The sequence below is a fragment of the Sinohyriopsis cumingii genome, unplaced genomic scaffold (genome assembly GCF_028554795.1).
Source record: "Sinohyriopsis cumingii isolate HCF-2022 unplaced genomic scaffold, ASM2855479v2 utg001437l, whole genome shotgun sequence".
NCBI classification, from domain to species: Eukaryota; Metazoa; Mollusca; class Bivalvia; order Unionida; family Unionidae; genus Sinohyriopsis; species Sinohyriopsis cumingii.
The window spans coordinates 1704637-1727521 of NW_028315999.1; the positions used below are offsets into that span (position 1 = coordinate 1704637).

At 32.1% G+C, this 22885-nt stretch overlaps 1 protein-coding gene across 1 annotated transcript; it reads right to left on the reverse strand.

Annotated features, from left to right (window-relative positions):
• Window positions 1-17: 17 nt before the first annotated feature.
• Window positions 18-15207, reverse strand: LOC149772498 (uncharacterized). The gene is made up of 7 exons (XM_089947708.1): window positions 15107-15207; window positions 12535-12597; window positions 6084-6244; window positions 4537-4743; window positions 3299-3480; window positions 1418-1592; window positions 18-700 (listed from the first exon to the last, which is right to left on the reverse strand). Exons 1-7 carry the CDS (start codon window positions 15205-15207, stop codon window positions 18-20), a joined length of 1572 nt encoding a protein of 523 aa, XP_089803834.1.
• Between the last annotated feature and the right edge of the window lie 7678 nt (window positions 15208-22885).

The following is a 22885-nucleotide window of genomic DNA, read 5'->3' on the forward strand; positions in this document are numbered from 1 at the left end:
TCCTGGCCATACGGTACCTACACTGCAAAAAAAACAAATACAACCTTCTTTTTCAATTTCTTTTCCGAGTCTTTACTTCTTGTGGCATTGAACAGTTTGCATTTTTCAGCCAAATCAGTTTGATCTCTAGCAACAAATCCAGCCCTCACAGGAAAGTGCTCTCGCTTGCACATGGATGTAAAAGAAAGTGCGTGTAGGTCATACCTTTCTACTTGTAACCTTTCAAGCATTTTGCTGATATTATCATGCAATCCATCTAAGGTGATGTCTGTTATCAAAACTATGACCGGTTCATTCTTTATTACCCCTGGTAGTTTGTCAGTAGGTTTCTGTTCGACGTAATCACAAATAATTGCATGAGCATTTGTTCCACCAAAGCCAAAGCTATTTACGCATGCCACTTTTGGTTTAGCTCCCAGAGATGACCATTCGACAGGTTCTGTTGGAACAATCAACCTATTCTTTTCTAAATTGTTCTTCATATTCAAACCTTCCTCTTTGACATGTAGGGATGGAACAATAATTGCCTTTTTCATCATAAGAAGAACCTTGATCAGTCCTGCAACACCAGCAGCAGATTCTAAATGCCCGATGTTTGACTTAACAGAACCAATGTATTTTCTTGGCGATGATGAATCGTCATTGAAAAATATTCCAAGTGAATTGGCCTCTACTGGATCCCCAACAGATGTGCCTGTACCTGCAATATATATGATTCTCATATCTGACAACGTATTTAACTTTTAAATTACATACGCATACAAATTAGAGAAAGCTAGCCTGAAGCTTTAGTCTTCATTCTAATGACTCCATCAGCAGACTTCTGTCGTCTCTACTGTCTGTCATAAGTCTCGCTGAAATTGCTTGAATAAACTTTCTGTGGTGATGAACTCATCTTAACATGAAGCAAACCTTTGCCAATCGTACATAATAAAGCCATATCTATGATTTTCGCTTTTCACAGACTGATCTAGTTCGTTTGTTGCAAGCTGATTCCCAAATCTCCATATATCTATAATCATCTACCGACAGACTGTTGCCTATTCGAGATTCAAATGAGTCACTGGATGATCTAGTTCAAAGAATTTTTTTTATCTGCTATGCAAATAACTCCAATAAAGAGATACAGTTTGACTTTGAAGAAAATACATTATCATGAGTTTTGGCTATGTGCCTCCTATGTAGAATTAATAAATGTGAATCTTGAACAGTGAAAATGATGTACTATATATACATCCATAGATTTAAAGCAAAATATTATTAACATATTATATTATATTATATTATATTATATTTTATATATATATGTATATATATATATATATATATATATATATATATATATATATATATATATATATATATATATATATATAACTGAACAAAAATGAAAATAACAAAACAATCGGTTTCTCACCGTGCGCTTCAGTAACTTGCACCGTTGATGCCGAAACGTTATATTCTGGGTAAATACGACGAAGAAGGGCCAACTGCTGCTCTCCTGATGGTGCTGTGATAGGCGTTGCCATATGGCCATCTTGATTGACACAGGTCCCTATAAGTCCCCATATTTTATTTCCATCTCTTATAGCCTTAAGAAAAAATATATTTATATAAAGTGCAAAGTTAAGGATTCGTGTCGCTAGAAAATAATTTGTCCATGATTTTGCTCTACAATGTTTATTACAGCATCCACAGATTACAGATCATATGAAATACCAGAAAAGATACTGGCACTATACAATATGTTTGCTGAGTCCAGGTTGCAAGCTTAACTTATTCTATCTTTAGAACAGATCTTATCAATCCATGTACTCTAGTTATGACATTGCTTTATATACATATACAAAGAATTGTGCTGGGCACACCCATACTGACACCATCCAAAAATGCTTACTTCGATTACACTGGCTTAGATTTAATTCATGATGTAGATATCATTCTGCTAAAGTAGTTTATAAGGCTCCCATTAATCTGATACAAATTTAAAAGAAACTTATTGCTAATGTTGTCCTATTTTGGTGCATATTAAGTATTATCTAGGACAAATAAGGAAACATACAATGTATCCTTCTAATAATACATTGCTTAAAGTGGGAGTCATCCAGCTGTATTTCCTTTTTCAGAGAAAAGGAAGCAAACAAAGAAAAAAGAAGACAAAGTAGATGTACACGAGATGAGTCGTTTAGAAGCTTCCCTTTGATAATTCTCATATGAGAGCGTTATGTTAATGATATAGTATATCGGGCATACAAGTCAATATCGAAAGGGAAATTTCCTACCCAGGAAATGCTGAATATATTCCTTGTCCTATATTATGAAGGAAGACATCTAAACGATTGTCCAGTTTATTTATGTGTCTTTGTCGCACAATTCTTTGACATCAATGCATGCATTATTACATATGTAGAAGATCAATTGCAATCTTTACAAACTTTCATCGTATTAATTGTATCGGAATGTTTACAAGGGATGTAAGTTAATGTAAATGTCTTGCTGTATTTGGAGTTTGCCATTAAATTGAGGGTTTTATAAAAGTAGGATATTGCTTAGTCTTTTGCAGGACATGTTAGTAAGGTACAAGTCTGTAATGTTTTCATACTTATGAGTAATATGCTTTATTGTTTCCATTTCATTTTCCTGGAAATATTTTGCTTCTAACAAAACTGTTAATAAATTCATAAAAGAATATTCATGCAAAACGTTAGATGTATAGGAAATAAAAAAACAATCCTTAGCAAAATACAAATGATACTTTCTCACAAAAATTAAATTTAGTTTTATGAATAAGGAAGCATGGGGACAAAAAGGTTGACAATAAATATAAGAGGAAAGAAATAACCCTGTATGATCTTTAGACATAACATAAAGTTAGAATGAACTAAAAGAAGCTGCAAGCTAAATCCAAATGCATTAAAATACATTTTGATATTTCTGATGTTTTGATATAGGCAGAGATAACAGGTCTTGTAGCTGAAATTCTAAATTATCCCTGACAATCTACTGAGGTCATATACGAGTAATACTAGAACTTATTAAATTGTATGCCTTTTCCAGATACTTGTATGTGAAGGTTGACCATAACAATCATACGGCTGGTGGTTATATCCAAAGTTTAGTTGTCAGAGATTATATCATATGTTGATAGATGTCCGATTATATAATATGGAAAGGCCAATCGGTAGGCCAATCTTTGTCTCTGTGCTTTATCTGAAAATATGTTTTCTGTATGCTTTCTGCAGTTTCATATCACTGATTCCATAATAGAGAACTGAATTAAACTGATATTCGATCTTACATCATGTAATCGCTTAAGAAGAACTATTCCACAACCCTCTCCTCTCGTATAACCATCAGCCTTCGAAGAGAATGAATGACATTGTCCACTGGGTGACAACATTCTTGCGTTTGCTAAGGTTACAAATACTCTTGGATCTAGGAGAAGGTTCACTCCACCGCAAATGGCCATTGAGCAATCTCCTGTTAAACAAATAAATGTGTAATCATGGCAAGATTTATCGCAAATTATAAAAACAATTGAATTATTTTTATATAAGTTACGTGTGATTGGCATACAAAAGTTACATCATTGATCTTCAATATTAACAATATTTTACTGTAAATTAATCTTCTAGAAACCAATGAACTGAGACAGTTTTCAATGTAATTTGCTTGAGGAATATTAATGCTCACCGACATATGCAATAACCATTTGTGTTCTATTAATAAACAACAAGAATACAGATTGATTTATTTCTGCACAAATTTTAAACAGTAGATCATGAAAATCAATCATATAGTTGTACTTCAAGATTTTAGATTTAAAACATAAATGCACAGTTAAAAAGTATCCAGTGGAACATTTATCCCTAAACAGGTGATGCACAGGGTTAATGTGAAGTGCAGTTGAGCAGCAAGTTCACTCGCATGAATGATGAGAGAGAGAAAAATACCATCCTCTACTCCAAATCATATCGAACACTCGAACAACCATAATTTCTCAACCTAGTGGCTAAGATCCATCAGAAACTTTAAACCATTTAACACTTGCAGACCGGACAACAACTGTGAATCTCTCTTAGGGAATGAGAGGTACTCAATCATGTTTCATCAAACGTTCATGCAGAGTCTTATTTGATCAGTGACATACAATAAATATATTGACATACTGACAGCGAGAATGTCAACTCTTGAATATGTGTAAACTAATTAGGAAAAAAGGGGAACAATGTTAAAAGTTTGGATGCAACACCTATCGCTTGACTGGAATACCTTTCAACTCGTATCTTTACTACATGTGTAAAGAAGTATATTATTGCATTTTGGAGAAGGCAATGTATCGGGAAGGTCCTATCAAATGTTATTTAAAGGAAATCATTATATAAGGTAACACAATACATTGACGAAAACTAGAGTAACATTCAAAAAGTAGCATTTGCCATGGGTATAAAGTTAACAACCATTTAAAATAACATCGAGGCATGAAACAAATGTTTACTTATCTAAGTAAAATCAAGTCAGAATAATTTACAGTACCTGCTCTAAGTGCTAGAGAACCTTGGTGTATCGCCACAAGGCTTGAAGAACAAGCGGTATCTATTGTCATCGAGGGGCCGAGTAAGTTATAAATGTAAGACACTCTTGCACTGATGATACTAAGGCTAAGTCCAGTGACCATATAACTACTTTCTTCACTATCTACGTCTTGTAAAATCGCATATTTGAAGTCGTCGTTCATCGCTCCTGCAAATATAAATGTTTGAAACATTATTCATTATTGGCTATTTTGTTTGTATTTACCAGCTCATTCTGCTATATATTACTGTAACAAAATTATATGCGCTCATTTAACTTCTGGAAGAAACAAACACCATTGTTTAACCATGCAGCATACGTGAGTCAATACAACCAATTAGGGCGTATTGCAGTTAGTTATGAATATTTCTATAAAACCCAAATTCTTTATGTAACACTTTTCTCCTAAATTAAATTTCGATTTCTGATTTAATATTCCTGATGTTTGTCACGTGTATACAATAAATTATAAAACTATTCTGAATATATGTACATGCCATAACAATGTCCTAAGTACTGTTTTATATTTTAATTTCAATTAATAGTAAAATTAGTGAACTTTTTAAGATGTCATCATATAATTACTGAAATAAAATTGAAAAAATCAAGACAAGTTTAGTTTCCATCATAACAAAGTGACAATTCCTGCACAACATTACAAGCAATTACATGAGGGAAATGAGATTGTGACAATTACTCGCTTTCTTTTGTTTGCTGTTAATGTTGTATGAAGGATATTGAAAAGGATGTGTGTGTGTGTGTGTGTGTGTGTGAGAGAGAGAGAGAGAGAGAGAGAGAGAGAGAGAGAGAGAGAAAGAGTGAGAGAGAAAGCTGCTTCCAAATGAAATCTTCTATGTAATTCCATATAACGATTTCAAATAAATTTTTCATCTACATGTAACATACTTTGCAAAATATGTGGAATGAAAACTGTGCAAATACTTTAATACACGTATGAGCGTAACTGTATGCATATATATATATATATATATATATATATATATATATATATATATATATATATATATATATATATATATATATATATATGGGGGCCTTAGTACTTTGGGGGTGCTTATGTGAATGAATATGTACTAATAAGTTCCAGAAAACCCAATTTGTTATTTGAAAGGATTATTTTCGCACAGAAGACATTATAAAGATATGGTTTGTTTGCCGACTTCACAATGATTCATCAATACCTACTGAAGGGTGAACCTAAAGCGCAGTGCATACCATGTCAGTGTGTACTGACAAAGGAACGAATCATCTTATATGCCTTTGAAGGATTTTACCAACTTCTCCTGTTATCTGTTAGTAAATTTCACATTTATTTGGAAGCTTCATCTTCATTCAATTTGTTTGAAATTATTTTACATTCTTTAGACTGTTACTTTTATCCAGAATCAGATAGTCAAGATTATGCTGGCATGCCATTAAATTCTAATGCATACATGCATAAAGCACCTTTAACTAAAGCTATGTTTAAATATTTGAAGTAGATTTACCAATATATACTCCCGTGTTTGTGCCACTGAGTTCTTTTCTCGTGATTCCTGCATCTTCTAGTGCCATATGCACACAGTCTAGTACAAACCGTTGTTGCGGATCGACCCATTTCGCTTCTTGATCTGTTATTCCAAATACTTTATTTTCCCATTGCGAAAATCTTTATTAATCAAAAGAAATGAAAAATAACAGACAAATGAGCATATAAATTAGTTCTAACTTAATTATATCACCAACACATACCATTCTGGTACAATCTATTTCAATCACCAATGTTCCATCCAAATTTGTGGAAGTCAAACTTTTTGGGCGTCTATATTGCAATGAACAACAGGCAAGGAAAATACTATTCAATGCACCGTGTAAATACAATGCTGTAAATCAAGGGGAAAGGTGCTTTCAAAAGGAAAAGAAAAGAACTGACACAACTGGCTGTTCTTGTCAGACACTATGCACGTCCTCCCCGTGAAAATATATGATAACAAGTAATACGATTAACCATACATGTGCAATTACTGGAATAAAAATTGCTAGCTGATTCATCATCTGATTATTCTCAAAATGCTACTCTTTAAAAAGTATCTCAAGACATGTAAATGAAATGATTTATACTATCGGAAATGATGAAAGAATCGTATCAGAAAGAGAAAATGTGAAAAATACTCTAAAATTTTAGTTTCTTTTTAAAACAACCTGTTTTGGTGATTGCATGCCGAAGTTTGTCAAAGAAACCAGAGAAACATAACAATACAGAACATCAAATCCAGTCACTGTTTTCTACAACTGCATCTAATTGTATAGAAGATAACAAAATCCATACTCTCAGTGATATTAAGGAAATAAGTATGTTTTCTAAAATTAAAAAATATTCAAAGGAAACAAAACCTAAAAATAATTCCTGAACATCAATTACATTTCAGCATATTAAGTTTCGATTTTTTAAATACTTTTTTCTTTCTTTAGTTTTCTTTGTAAATCTTTTGAAACTGTCTGAATACATGTATAAAACGTCCTGCAAAGCTAAGGTAACCATTGACACAGGTAACCGTTGACACAAAAGACAAGGTCGTAAACTCAGTATTACTAATTTCAATCTTTTGGTCAGATTTTATTTTTCAAAACTTCATCATTTTAACCTTTATAAGCAGATGTCGCTTGCCATAAAATAGTCAGAAAAAAACAGAAGAAAACTTATTACACATATCCATCACCCGTTTAGTTACATATTAAAAAATTCAGAAAGATTACAGAGGTAAACTCTGATTGCTTGGACTTTGATCAAGCAACGATTTAATCTATTTCCCTTTTCATATTGGCTGATAGGAAATGCAATGGCAAGAGTTCACTCATTGCTGGACTAACGGCGGAGTGCTGTCCTGGCGGCTACCAATATGTCCCCGCTTTATGATAATGTGCTACATTAACAATCTTGTAAGCTTTATAAATAATGCAATTTACAATTACTAACACAACCGAAAATACACGGCACTATCGTTTCGTGTCACTACCAATATGTTATACAAGTTAGTCGATAATGGCCGCTAAGTGTTTGCACATGACCATCATTGTTACTATTAGAAATAGTATTATTTTGTTCCTGACATGTATGTATTCATTACCCAAATATAAAGGCAGATTAGAATTGAGTGAAAATTACATTTCAATGGGGCCCGCTTTATACGCTTGTCTGAAATTAGGGTCATTTGGCTCAGTGATAAAATATGAATCAAATCCAGGGCGTTGTTTTCTTATTTCCGTAATATGATTTTCACCCTTTCAGAGAAGCTCCCAAAATTCTTCCTTGTTATTTGCGCCGGCAAATCGGCAGCCTATGCCGATAACGGCCACTGCCTTGTCTTTATCCATTATGTTACATCTGAAAATAGAGCAAATCACAGGCAGTCACTATAATTAATGCACAATTAACAAAAATTAAGGTACACTATCGTTTCAACTAAATCCTTTAGACTTAAAGGCACAGTAGTGCAGCTGAGAGTGAATTTCAAATGACCATATTGTGACATTTATGTATATTAATTGATTCAATATTGTGTTAAAGGCAATCTATGAATATTATTAAGTATATAGAGTTTCTCATTATGACATACGGGCACGAAGATATCGTCATACATAGCATAATAAATCCACCGTCTCCATCTTCAAACTCGCACTCGGCATTGTTTGTCAGATCCTAGGAAGAACGCAACCATATTACCAGATCGCACAACATGTCAGTAACAGTTGAGAAGGATATTCTTCTGTTTCTGATCCCTTTTTTCATTTATTTTTACTTTGAGAGGAAACGTTTAAATTTACTTAGAACTACTTTTTATAATTACATTTAAATAATTAATGTTGTACGATAATGATTCAAATCCGCGTGCTTTATAAACGATTCAAAAAATAGACTGATACTCGATTTGTTATAGCCTTATATAAAAAGGTACATTTCAGCTATGTCAGCGAATTTGTACGATATAAAAAACAAAATAATAATAATAAAAAACAATACACATCAGATGTAGGTGTTTTTACCATCTATCTATAGCAGCATGAAATGAAAGAGATACAAGCTGATTATGCACTAATAACGCTTATATGTCTATGTATATATATATATATATATATATATATATATATATATATATATATATATATATATATATATATATATATATATATATATGTGTGTGTGTGTGTGTGTGTGTGTGTGTGTTGCCCTGCTTCCTCAAGTTAATATGTTACAGACACAAGTACATTTTGAATATGTGGAAGTAGGCAAGGATTTGAGTTATTAAAATCTGGAGCTGGAGTAGGGAATCCAGGTCCAAAACTTCCATCAAAAAGGAACATTGAGTGTATTAATTTGTGACCGTCCATCAGCACTATATTATCAAAGATTTGAAACATACTTATGAATACACCAGTTAATATCGAAATTAATTACCATCACAAGCGGCACACACATGCAGTTATAATGGGCAATAGAGAAGATTCCCACACTAAAATAAACTCGAATGACGAAAATATGTCCAGTATGAAGAAATCAACTTGCTCGGAACTCCAGAATTACCTTTAAGAGTGAGAGAAAATTTGTTAAATGGCACAGATTCTAATATCTTGTATCAATAGTTTTGCATCAGTTAGTGAATGCATACTTCCACTGAAGTACTGTATATTTTAAAATATGTGCATGTTTAAACTGCTTTACTTTTTGTAGCCACTCACCCCCATAGCACTTAAAAAATGAATAATATTCACACAGATAACTTAGAAAAGTCAAGAGGCCACCTCTTGTATACAGCCACCTTTTCTGACACCAAATATAATGCATGGAATCAATTTTGTATTCGTCATGGAAGGCTACCCTTTATATATGATGCACAAATGATTTCCTTATAATCTGGGAATCACTGTATTTAATGACGTAGGACTTTTGGCTTAACAATTAAAGCAACCATACTTAACAAAATACATACAATGATGTAAATAAATGCTAGTGGCTGAATTTCTATTTCATGTGACAATCTAAACTTAATAAAATCATTATTAAGGTCGATTTATTCTTTCTACAATTTAAGTAAAAAGTGTAAAATTTTATTCAAAATACAAAATGATAACAAAGAAGCCATACTAGCTTGCTTTGGAGTCTAACAATTAGACCACGCTATGTAGACTGGCAATATTGATAAGAAGAAAACATACGCTTGTACACAACTAGTGTATCTAAAAAAAATGATATTAGTCTTGCAAAATAATGAATATACTTTTATTCTTCTGTTTAGAGCTTCATGCATGCCTTAAGGAATATTTAGATAAACCCTCAAAATATGTCACGTTAATACTATATATATATATATATATATATATATATATATATATATATATATATATATATATATATATATATATATATATATATATATATATATATATATATATATATATATGATATCATGGTAGTTATCAAGACTTTAAGAATCATAAAATGTATTACTTACCCAGAATTTAGAATGACATGAAGGCATAAAAGAAGAATAAATTTCCTTCATATTTCATAATACAATTTGGGTAATAATTTTAATTGCCCAGGTTGCTGTGCATTCAATTTTTCCACCTCTTAACATGTGATTACTGCAAATAACTTGTGTAATGATAATCTTATTTGATGCAATGAAAATTTTGAAACTTCTTTAATTGTTTCAAGACCTTGTATGTATTCCTTGAGCTTGTGCATGCCTAAGCTTACAGCTTTTATGTACACAGTGTTTCACAAAAAGGTACTGAATGACTTGTCAGGAATATGGGCTACATTACACAAAACTTACTTTTATGATATGTGTAACAGCTGAATGAGAAGCTTTCCCTCGGTAAAGATAAAATCAAAATACTGCACACGTTTACACACAGAATTAAAACTTTGGCAGTTAATAGTATAACACAACATTTACAAGCACTGAAGCATCTATATCCAAGGTGGAGTTGCGAAGATAGATACCTGATGTCATTATATGGTGTGGTAAGTGTTGAAGTTTCCATGGTATTGTGATTTAACTTTAAAGCTATCTGTACCACATGCATATAGGGGTTTTGTATGCATAATATCTGAAACAAATTCCAGATCATAAATATGTGAAGACAGGCAGAGGGATCGTTTCCTACAGATTTTCCAGTTATATCCCAGCCTTGTCTTTTATGTGTTGGAGCCATGTTCAAGGCAGAGTGGTGTTTATCACCCAGCCCCAGACACAGCATGTATGCAAGATGTAGGGAGATGCCTCCAGATCTGAAAATGGTGTGTTGTGAGAGTCAGCACTGAATGTCACTTCTGCTGATAATGAATATATAGCCTTTTGTGTTGAATTCGTAAAATCTCTTAATGGGTTGTGCACAATATGCTAAAGAGGGTATTTAACGTAAGCAATTTGATGACCAAATGAATCGGCTATTTCTTTGCAAACACTAAAATGAATTTTAAAATTATCAGCCATCCAAACACACATTCATATGCAAATGATACGGACTGATCTTAATCTAGTACATTCTTTTCACTAACCAGTTTCAATGTAGGTACTGCACGATGCTAAACAAATCTACGCTGACACTGATAGAATAACAAGCTTCTTTGTTGTTTAAATATCTTCATATCAAATCAGGGATTTCTTTCTGATCCAATTGCAGTAGTTTCTAACTTCTTGAAATGCTCGAAAAATACCGTTACAAATCCATTGTCTTCAACTAAGTATCATAAAAAATCAAAAACAAAGAAGTCTTGTAAAATTATAGATCTGAATAATGTTGATAAGCTAATAGTCTTGATGTATTACACTCACATAGTCCAAAAACATCTTTAAATGAATTCACAATAATTGTCAAATAGTCCTACGTTTATGTGTACCTTGTAATTCCAGTGAGTAATTGAAATAAATAAATCATTTTAAATAATGACTGAACACAACTGAATGACTGTCTCCACTACAGATGTTTAATACAGGAATAATACTTCTGTTATTCACTAATATAAAAGCCTAAGGCATAATTTCTAAACTAGGATGAGGGTCAAATGTTCATTTCCAAAACATTCCACTTGTCATCAAGCTCGGGTCCTTTAACAGTCAGCCAATCATACATCATATCAGCCAACATTTCTCCGGGGTGGGGGGGGACCCCAAAACCTGAACTTAGATTCCATCAAATGCATCAACAGTATTACATTTTACACCTTGAAAGGACAAAAGGCCACAAAAAAAACATGTTTACTAAGATGAAATTACCTCATCCCAAAATAACCCCTCCCTAATGGACAAAATTAGCTATTTAATACGTTGTCTACTAAATGACCTACATTCTATACTATAAAATTAATGTACATTATGGGCATGCATAACAGTACTTGTAACTGTCCATCTTAAATAAATATACTTAATATCAGTTACAGTCGTGATGGAACTCTCAGTGCTCTTATCAAAATAAAAAGCTAGAGCAATTTTAATCCCATACTGATCCATGTTTATTTTACAACGAAGCCTGGTTACGTAACATGAATATAATTTGAATATGTGCTTCTTTCTATTTGGTTTTTATTCATATTCTTTTACATTGTAGAAAATTCAAATTCTGGATGAGACTGACCTTGCCTTGGCCAGTATGTATAGATGACATATTCTAGTCCTTCACGATGACTTTTATCTGGTGAGCACCAATAGCCATGCTGCCTATAGGCAGTTCATACTATTGCATCATGGTTGGCTGTTGTCCGGACAGAGACCTGTAATTCCCTCTTGCTGTGCCTGGTGGATATGGGACAAATATCTTGACTCTTTTGGACAGTACACTGGCTTCATCTCCGCTTGACTCGCATGATCATTGACACTTTCTGGTGTTTAGGAATTTGTATATAAATGAATTCAAGTGACTTCTTTGTTTCGTTGTAACTGCAGATAATATTACCTTTTTTCTGCATCATACAATAATGTTTTATTCAGATTTATAAAACATTTGTCTATTTCTGCCCTATAAGCAATGTTATCAACAAAGTCAGAAATAATCATATAGAAAGAAAGTTTTCATAAATTGTGTATACTGTTATATTTTCATTTCTTTTCAACTGCTTTTATTTGCATAATATTATGTAACGTATAACCTGCCACAGCAGACAATTCATATTGTACATAGCTAATACAAAAATCAAATGATCTTCTTCACCAAAATTTAAGTTGATGGCTGTTCTTGAGGATCCAGGTTTCTACTTCTTGTTCCTGGGATCATCCTCCTTGAGTTCTCTCATCCATCCCATGACCTGAATGTCCCCAAGTAGAGAGATAAGACCTTTCTGCATAATCTCCCTGATGGGGGATGCTTTCTTCTCCTTGCATGGAAAGAAGGATCATCTGCTATATTTCTTGTTGTAGCATTGATGAAACCTGTTTTAACGAGAATAGTACTTACTTAACTTGTGTGATGAATATCCCCATGCCAACCCATACTGCGTTTTCACCCAATATTAGAGCAATGTTCTTTTAATATTCTACGTTATTTTACATCTCAAATAGATTTCTTCTCATCGATTACAAATGTATATCTATAAGACTGGGTGATGTATGAACATGAATAAGATACATATTAACAGAAATCAGAAGGTAATGATTGTGAAATGCAACTTGTTTTTCATAAAAAGATATATCATTATACCGTTGCAAGTGTTTACATTTATCTTTATATAAGGACGGAAATCTCATCAAAATTTTTTCATTGCTGCTGGCAGTCTTGCAAACCAAAAATAGTTTGTGATGTCTTTGAACCATTGTAACAAAATTACATTTTCCTTTTGTTTGGAAACCTTGAACAGAAGGCAGATACAATAAAGTAAAAAGTGCATGAACAACAATGCTCAAAACCGATATAGTCTTCAAATTTCAAAAGTTGTATCACAGGAATAATTGCCATTCTATAAACTAATCGTTTTGCTCAGTTTACCAATTGCCTGCAATAGTTGCCAAATATGATCCTAAAGTGGTCAACAAAAAGGTCAGATAGTTACTTCTTTTCTACAGGATAAGAGAGGCTGAACATGTTTTACATCTCATGTTCTCTAACTTTTTATTCCAATTTAAACTGGACTGGTACGTAGACGTGTGGGTCCAAATAATTATCTTCTTCAGTCACATCAAACATGTAGTTCAGTATGCATGATGTAACCTAAGCTGGGTCGAAATAATTAACTGAAGTCGTACCAAATATTTTGTACAGTATCTATGATACAACATACTAAGAAAATACACTAAAAGTTAAATTTCAATGTTTAATTTCTTATCTCTCTCTCTCTCTTTCTCTCTCTCTCTGACTTCGATTAAATTACAATGTAATTGGTATAATTGAGTAATTAATTACAATTACAACTGTGTTTGTAATTGTAATTGAACATCACTTATATATTCTTATTGTATTTGTAACTGCGGGTATAATTTGCACAATTGTTCAATTAGAAGTCAAGCACACAGCAAAGATAAATATATATTTTTACTATTCCAAAGAAATTATAAAAATTGAGAAATTATGTATATTTTCTTAACTGACAAGTGTTAGGTTAGCAGTATAAGAATTAATATAGAAAAAGCATTAAGGCTACGTTTTAGATAATAAAACTGTATACATAAATGAGCAAATATGTATTGAAATTTTGTTTTAGAAACATCATCAATACATGTAGCTAAAAGTTGATTCCGTTGAAATACTGAATCAGATGAAAATTGTTCCAGTTAGTAACAACAGCAAAGATAAATATAACTTGAATTCGAAACAAAATTATAAAATTGGGAATATATATATATATATATATATATATATATATATATATATATATATATATATATATATGTGTGTGTGTGTGTGTGTGTGTGTGTGTGTGTGTTAACCGGAGGTGTTTTTAGGCTAAAAATATAGGATTAATGTTGAACAAGCAGTAAGGTTAAGTTCTTATATAAGAAAACTTTGTATATAAATGATTTTATTTTACTGGTTTGCGTATAGGTACTACTTATAAAATATTTATTATAAATTATGTCAAATATGGATGGATGGGAGGAGGGTGTTAACGGGGTTTGAACATGGGACATAGCTACAAAGGGAAACTATGCAAAGAAACCATATTTAGGCATGAAACACAATTTCAAATTATCACTTATCACTGTTCCTCTAAGCATCGACTTACCAGAAGTGACACATGTGGGGGAAGTAGAGGGTGGGGGAAAATAGCTGTGAATACAAGATTAGCCAGCATAGTATACAGTATATCTAACTTAAACAGTAATACAATTTGTATGCATCATGTTCAGAGAAAGAAAACTTCATGGTATGTTTTTTCTTTCATAAAGAAAAGCAGTATGTGTGGACTAAACCTACTTGCACATAAACGTTATCAGCATTGCATTTGTTACGTTATTGTTTGCTGTGGAATGACGGTTGTAGCAATCAACAAAAAATAAAATAAATTAAAATGGTACAAGAAACGTCTAATTATTACCCTCCTTGCTCAATAGCTGACACATTAGGTGTCTTCCTCTCTGTGCATTGCAAAAAGTACTGGGCTAGTATTGATGCTGAGCATGGTGGTGTAGTCGCCATTGCTCCTGCTTTCTTGGGTAGATATGTTGCTACTTTTTAGTCAGTTTTTCACTGAAAAGAATGTATTAGAAAATTCATTTATATTATAATTTATAATTTAAATATGTTTCTTTGTGCTGTATAAGGCAAGTCAAGACTCACAATTGAAATACTTATCTTCCGTAATAGTACATTATGGTAGCAAATCTGAAATTTTTTACATTTATAAAACTACAGGTTAAAATAAGAACTAATGAAATATCAATGGCAGCCTTCAGCCCAATATGCTCTGGTAGCTGAGCACTATAACATCCTTTCGTATCATGACTAGGGATCCCTTCATGACTAATTTAATTTCAGTGCTGTATAATGAATTTACCATAGTAAAAGTCACACAGGTCATGTATATACATTTAGTCACTTTAAATCAAATATAAGTTTTTTAAAATTTAACACTAATTTTCTTTAACCAAAGTATATTTAACCCTGTTTATTGAATTCTCTCCATCTTAACTTTTAACTTTCATCAATGAAGTTCCAGATGAAAATTTTCTATCGCAATGAATTTTGCAATGGTGGCCATGTACTAGACTTGGGTCAAGAAAAGAACACATTTAATCCGGATTGTACTGGATCACACCATTAGGTTCATTTCGTCCAAAACTGACTAGGTATTTTAACATTGATTTTGCCGTATGCATTTTTGTCAGGGTGTCTAAATAATGACCTTGTAAAGGAATAGGTATGTATAAGAATTCAAATAAAGTAACTAATTACCACTTAAAAATATGCAGAATCAAATTCTAAAACCAAAAATGACACTGATATAGTGAGTGTTGAAGGATTTCGTGACCCTATGACTTTTACTACAGCAGCTGAAATATGTTGAATAAATCTTAGCATTCATCCTAAGCATGAGAGATGAAACATCTACAGAATCAGTTTTACAACCAGATCTAGAAAACCCCATGAACAATTCAAAATCAAAACTATATTATTTGTTCTACACATTTTCGTGCACATATAACTATGCAGCCTAGATTGGTAAGCTTTTGTGCAAGCAATGCACTTGTCCCATTGTTCCAAGGTCGGTTACTAAAAACACCGAAATGCACTGAAAAAACGAAATATACATGTATTTACCTGTTCTTGGTGTATATATCGGTGTACACACAGGAATTATGGTTTGGTTTTGTATGAATAGTAATGCGAAGTAAAATAAAATATGACTGGAGCGACTTTGATAATAAGTATTTACTTTATTCCAAGTTATAGCATTCGTCAGTCGGTCGTACTGGATTGGACACGTATTATAAATAGCTGATTATTTCGTTCGGAAAGGAGGTGCTATGATAAAGACTCCTCGTTCTGGAAAGGAGGTTATATCCGGAATGGATTTTGTAAGTCGGTTTAATTCATATTTATTTCTCAAAAGCTGTAGCATTAAAAATGAAAGAAAATATATAATATAATGTCGGCGTATTCTTTTGATTCTTTTCACTTTCCTGCTGTGTATGTATTACTACGTTTCTCTGTTGATCATATATGTCGAATCAAGTACGACTGAGTGACGCCATTACATGAATTTATCTATAAAATAGGAACAAATTAAGCTCTAAATAATTCATATCAAAATCACATAAAGTATATTTTGTTTTGTTTTATAGTATTGTCCAAGCAAAACCAAGTTATAATTCCTGTGTGTACACCGATAAATACGCAGAATATGTAAATACATGTGTATTTCAGTGCCTATTTCGTTTTTCAGTGTGTTTTGGTGTTTCTAGTAACCCTCTCTAAGGTGCGTGTCTGTGTGTGTGTGAGACGGGGAAGGGGGAAGAACATAAATATTAAGAAAAATTGCATATATACTTAAGTTATCCAACTTAATTTAAAGATCCGGTCTCACGAAGGTGATGTACATGTACACAAATGACCTTTATGATAATGCTCTGCACCCCTCACATAAGAACCGAGTGAAATATCGATCGGCGGATCATAGCGAGTTTTGGAATCTTACAAATCAAATATAATCATTGCCCAATGATAATAATAATACAAATGAACTTTGAAACAATATAACAAGATATATGACAAGTGGAGAACACTTTCTATGTAGACATAGTCCTACCTTGTCAAACAACAACTTCGGCATTTCAGAGTCGAATGACGTTATAACTCCTCCATCAGTGCTCTCCATCGAATAAACCGGTCCCCAAAACGAGTCCTTTATAGGCTCCGCTTGGTTTTTCTGACAACTCTTCGACGGCTTCTTTCGGAACGCGACCAAGACGGGCGACCTTCATGGTGTTACCCCTCGTGCGTACGCCATTTTAGTTTACTTTATATATGGCCATATAACACAATTAATTGTATTATATGTTATCTACATTTGTTTCTCAGTATTGACTTTTCCACTGTGTGACAATCAATACAAATCATATCTTAATCTAAAATACCTTCAAAGATGACTTCACGGTGAAGTTCTTGTCAAAGGTTGACTGTCAACAGAGCAGCATTTAAACAGAACACAGATTTCACTTCCGATCATCACCAAGGCCTTATTGCTCACTATGCACTGTCGCCGAAATACACACGGACAACCACACCCTGAGCTCATATTCTCAAGAATAAACAATTACCTTTAAATCCCTGTCCAACATGCATAAATAAAACTCTTATATCACCACTAAAATGAGAGAAAAACAAATGTTCTGAAAATAGACTATAACTACATTCGTTGGGTACTGAACTGGAAGTATTAATTGTGACCCGATTCCATATTTAAATTACAACCACGTGACTCGCAACCCTCCCCACTAGATGAAGATGGCATAGCCTATGTATGTGGTCACTTGTGTTTTTTCCGTAGCAGCTAGTGATCTATAAGTTTCAATTAAATCGGCCTCCCTCTTAAAAATATACTTTAACAATGAAGTTGTCGAATCTTCACAAACCCTAGCTTATACGATATGCACTAGTGTGCCTTTAAACGAATTCAACGGCATTAGACACGACGATATTTTTGACAAATCTTATAAGAACTCAGAACAAACAAGAAAGACGAAAAGACAACAGAATATCGTCGAAATACATAATTGTTGCCAATATATATATATATATATATATATATATATATATATATATATATATATATATATATATATATATATATATAATTTAATTTTAAAATAATATATGTCTATATTCTCCTTAACTCACATCTATTTCTACTCCTTTAAACTTTAAAATCTCAGTATCTTGTCAGTATAAACATGCATCATAATTTTGTCTTCAATTTGCAATTACGTTTACTTGTATAGTTCTCAAACTGATTTTTATCTGAATATAAATCATTTATACTAAACAGGCTTGAACCGTAATGATTCAATTTGATTGTGTTGGGCACAGCTTTGTAATAATGGTATATGATGCGTTTTTTAAAACAAAAAAGACTATTTAAATCATATGATGTCTATTAATTATAAAGAGTCAATTGGCTTTATTTTACAATAAAGTAAATTTGATACGAAAGATATTTAGTAGGGGGTAAATAGATCTGAATATTAGTAAACTCATTTGCGCGTACGTTCCACGGCATTATCAAGCGGTAGTAACATCTGCTTTAAACATCGATAAATGTTTATCAACAAGTGATCTTCCTGACTTGTTCAGATTCATTCTGTACAAATTTAAATTGAAGTCCTGAGGAATAAACGTATATAATTTCGTCAAAGCATATATTATAAAGTTTTAAAAGGAGGCAAGGGCATACAAAATTGCACAAACAAATCCAAATAACCACGTCATTTGTATTTTTGCATAGAAGCTGCAAAGGTCTGATAGTGTACATATATAATTCTTATCATTTTATTACTTTATCCTGCTGAGAGAATTTAATTTTCTCTTCGGCCTAGCGCATTTTTATCGACAGTGACGAGAATATACATTGGCTATATATTTTAATCAGGAACAAATTTAATATAGAACTCCTGATCAAAGATTACAGAATTAAGAGATATTTCAATCAAGGAGATAAATGCAATGCTGGTGTGACTGTCTATAAAAAAGTAAGCAACCTGACTCATGAGCATTTAGCTTCAATATCTGACTCTGATGTTCTGACTCTACTAAAGTCAGATAGCTCTCTTGTTCTACATCAACGATGTGGGACTCTTTACCTTCAGATAATTGAAATCCCTTTTCAAACGTTATTGAGAAGGGTAATGTTGATATCAAACATATTATTACTAGTAGTAGTAGTAGCTGTTGTTGTTAACCAAACCAAGCTTATTAAATAGAGAAAATGCTAAACGTGTTGATTTCAGATTACTATATATAAGATTTGTTCAGTAAAATGCAGTCAACACTATATTAACTTAATTTTTTTATAGTTCTATAATCAGGAAAATAAAGTGTCAAAAGTGTGTAGTTTTCAGCAGTTGTTAAACTAAAGTTTGTCTAAATACACTAAACCAGTCTTGGTTATTAGATTCATTTTGTTTTTAAACAATATTATTCAAACTTTTCGATCTCTAAAATTTCATTATACTATCACTTTCAAAATTTGAACAAAAGCAAAATTAACAAACCGAGATATTTATATCACCAGCATCTGAAATGTTCAACTTAACTCGTACTTTCAGAAGGTCATAACAATGTGTCTTCTCTGTTATTTCTTTATGTAAATGCTGAAGAGTTTCCGTTTATGTTTTGATTTATAATTTTTATAAGATGTAAAAGTTGCATTTACTCAAGAAGATACATCAAATTGCCGAATGTTTTGAATGCATTGCACATCCCAGTTTATACAAATATAATTGGGGTTGTTCACCAACAACATTTATTTCTCTTAAGGAACCTTTGTTAATTTCTCTCTCCTTTTTCATGTCGTACTGGATAAAATGAATGTTATAATTAATGTTATTATGCCTTTTATAAAAAAAATAGATCAATTGTTGAGCAGTTATATTTATTTCTATAAGCAAACAAATTGATACCTTCAACAATATCTTTCCTTATGTGCTCATTATTTATTTATTTATTTGTTTATTTATCTATCTATTTATTTATTTTGACCCGAGATGAATATAACGATTTCAATCAACGTTTAGGTCAAATGAGTATTCCACTATGCTTTAGCAGTGTCTTAGTTTTCTGAGATACAAATTTTATGAAAGACAAATATGTGTAGTTTATTATTTATGAACAAATCTTTCTTCAAAACATTTTCATGATGTAATTTGCATTTCGTTTAGTAAGTAAATGCACAATCATACAACCATATTGTTAGCGTTGTCTTGTTGTGCTTATCCCTTTCTACTCCGATATAACTGTATCATATTAACATTACATTTCACAGCATACTGCGTTAAAAACCGTTTAACAGTACATGCAAAGTTTGATATCCTCCAGCATTTATTGAGTTATTCCATTCTGAATTAGTAGCGTTTATTGTCTTTTAAGTACAAAATTGTCATTGCCTTACTTTTTTCAAATCTTAACATTGCAATAGAGTTACAAATTTTGATATGCTTTTGAATATGATAGATAGCACTGCGAAAATAAATCTGACCAACAGATATCGTATATTGCATCTCAGTCTTTGTTTATTGTATGTTTCCTGACGAATATATGTTTTCTTACAATTGCATCTCCTATGTAATTGAATACATTTATATGAACGCAATCTCAACTTAATCTAGATATCTATTCTTTGTTTCTTCGCTTACTGTTTTTAGTAAGTTTAAGAGAAAAGTATCTTTAGAACAAATTAAAATTGTATTTCTGGGCAACACTCTTGTATAGTGGAACTGATTTGAATAAATAAATAAATACGGTTTGGGTACCATTTGGTCACTAGGAACACACACACACACACACACACACAAACACACACACACACATATATATATATATATATATATATATATATATATATATATATATATATATATATATATATATATATATATATATATATATATATAGCACTAATTAAATTTATTAAACCATCATCATGGCCATCATCAAATTATAATAGGTATTGTTATTATTAACTGATGATGATATAATCTACTAATCCGAGTTCTAACTGCCAAATACTTCAATCATTTCAAATTATTAAAATAAAACTGTATGCGGTCGAACTCTACGGGTAGGTTTCTTCCTCTTTTACAGAGGTCAAATTTGTGTTTGAAAACTCTTTCATTAGTGGCATGTATATCGAGACTTTCGTTCTTTAATCTTCTACTTTGTGCTTTGTTAGCTTAATTTTATATTTCCGTAAGATATTGCTTCCATATCTGATGAGATTAAATGTATTTAATGCAAAATAATATTTATAACTGTCAACGATGATGCTCATCGTATTAGTATCTCCAATACGCCCACTGCTGCTGCTACTGCAATTACTATTACTGCGAATAATAATTATGATAAAAATAGAAAAGAGCACGCTAGTACATGATGTTAAAGTTCACTCAGTAGGTGATGATAAATAATTGTTTTCGGTTTTATAATAAATATTTGGCATATTTATAAAATGCAACTTGAATAAATGATGACAATGAAATTCAGGTGTACTCTGAAAAGTATCACTTAATGAGCAGACACCATATAATAATAGAGTGTTTCCTTTCTCAAAAAATTGCGTCACAGGAAACCCATGTTAAGAAGGAACAGGTCCAAGTTGAATTTTTCATTCCCATCAGCCGTTTATTTCGGATTCAAGAGCGGAACGTTGTGAAAATAGGTAATTTCATTTCTGATGTATTGTTCAAGATGAGCTTTGTTCCAATTTATTTATTTTCTTGTCTTCTATTTTAATTGATTATTCGTTTATAAAAATGGAAAATTGGTTCTCGCATAAGCTGAATTGCATTTTTATACTTGCTGATTTTCTTTGTGAGGGTTAAGAGAGGTTGATTGATAATGGACTGGATAGTATTCATTAGACTGATGGAAATATGTAATTGGTGATATTATATAGCACAGTTGTATGGAAAGTATATTTGAGATACTGAACGACTTACCTTCATATTCTGCAGCACGTCCTGTCTTTAGATTTTTCATAATTCTCGATAGTGTGTGGTGTCCCAAACATTCCATGTTTTCATTAGACAGAATTATCTCGGTATAGCGATGTGGTAGAGACGGAATACAGTGTAAGAATTTTATATTCTTTTCTTTTATTGCAACGGCGGCCATTTTCAAGGCAATATAAGAGAGAGAGAGAGAGAGAGAGAGAGAGAGAGAGAGAAGTTCCACAAATCTTAGACAAAAATATAATTTTCATTCCGAATTCGCTCTACATACGTAATTTGACTTCGAATAATATACACACTAGTACTTAGTTCACTTTAAAGTATAATTATAAAAGAAATGTTTACTATTTCTTTAAGCTAATGAAAGTTTTCACCAACGTATGCACATCGACATAGTTTCGGTTATTTATGAATTCCTCAAAATCTCATTGAAAATTTGAAACATCCTGTAAATCATGTTTATGATAAGATAGAGAAAATAACGATAATTTTGAAGTCTTCGAAAATATGAGTTAGATGAAACATTCCTCAGAATAATCCTTAAACTATCTGAAGCTGAAAAGGCAAAACAATTTCGCAACAGTAATTGTGCCAGCTTCCTAGCTCACAGTCTATATAATGAAGCATTAGAGTGGGTGCTTGAAGTGTTACAC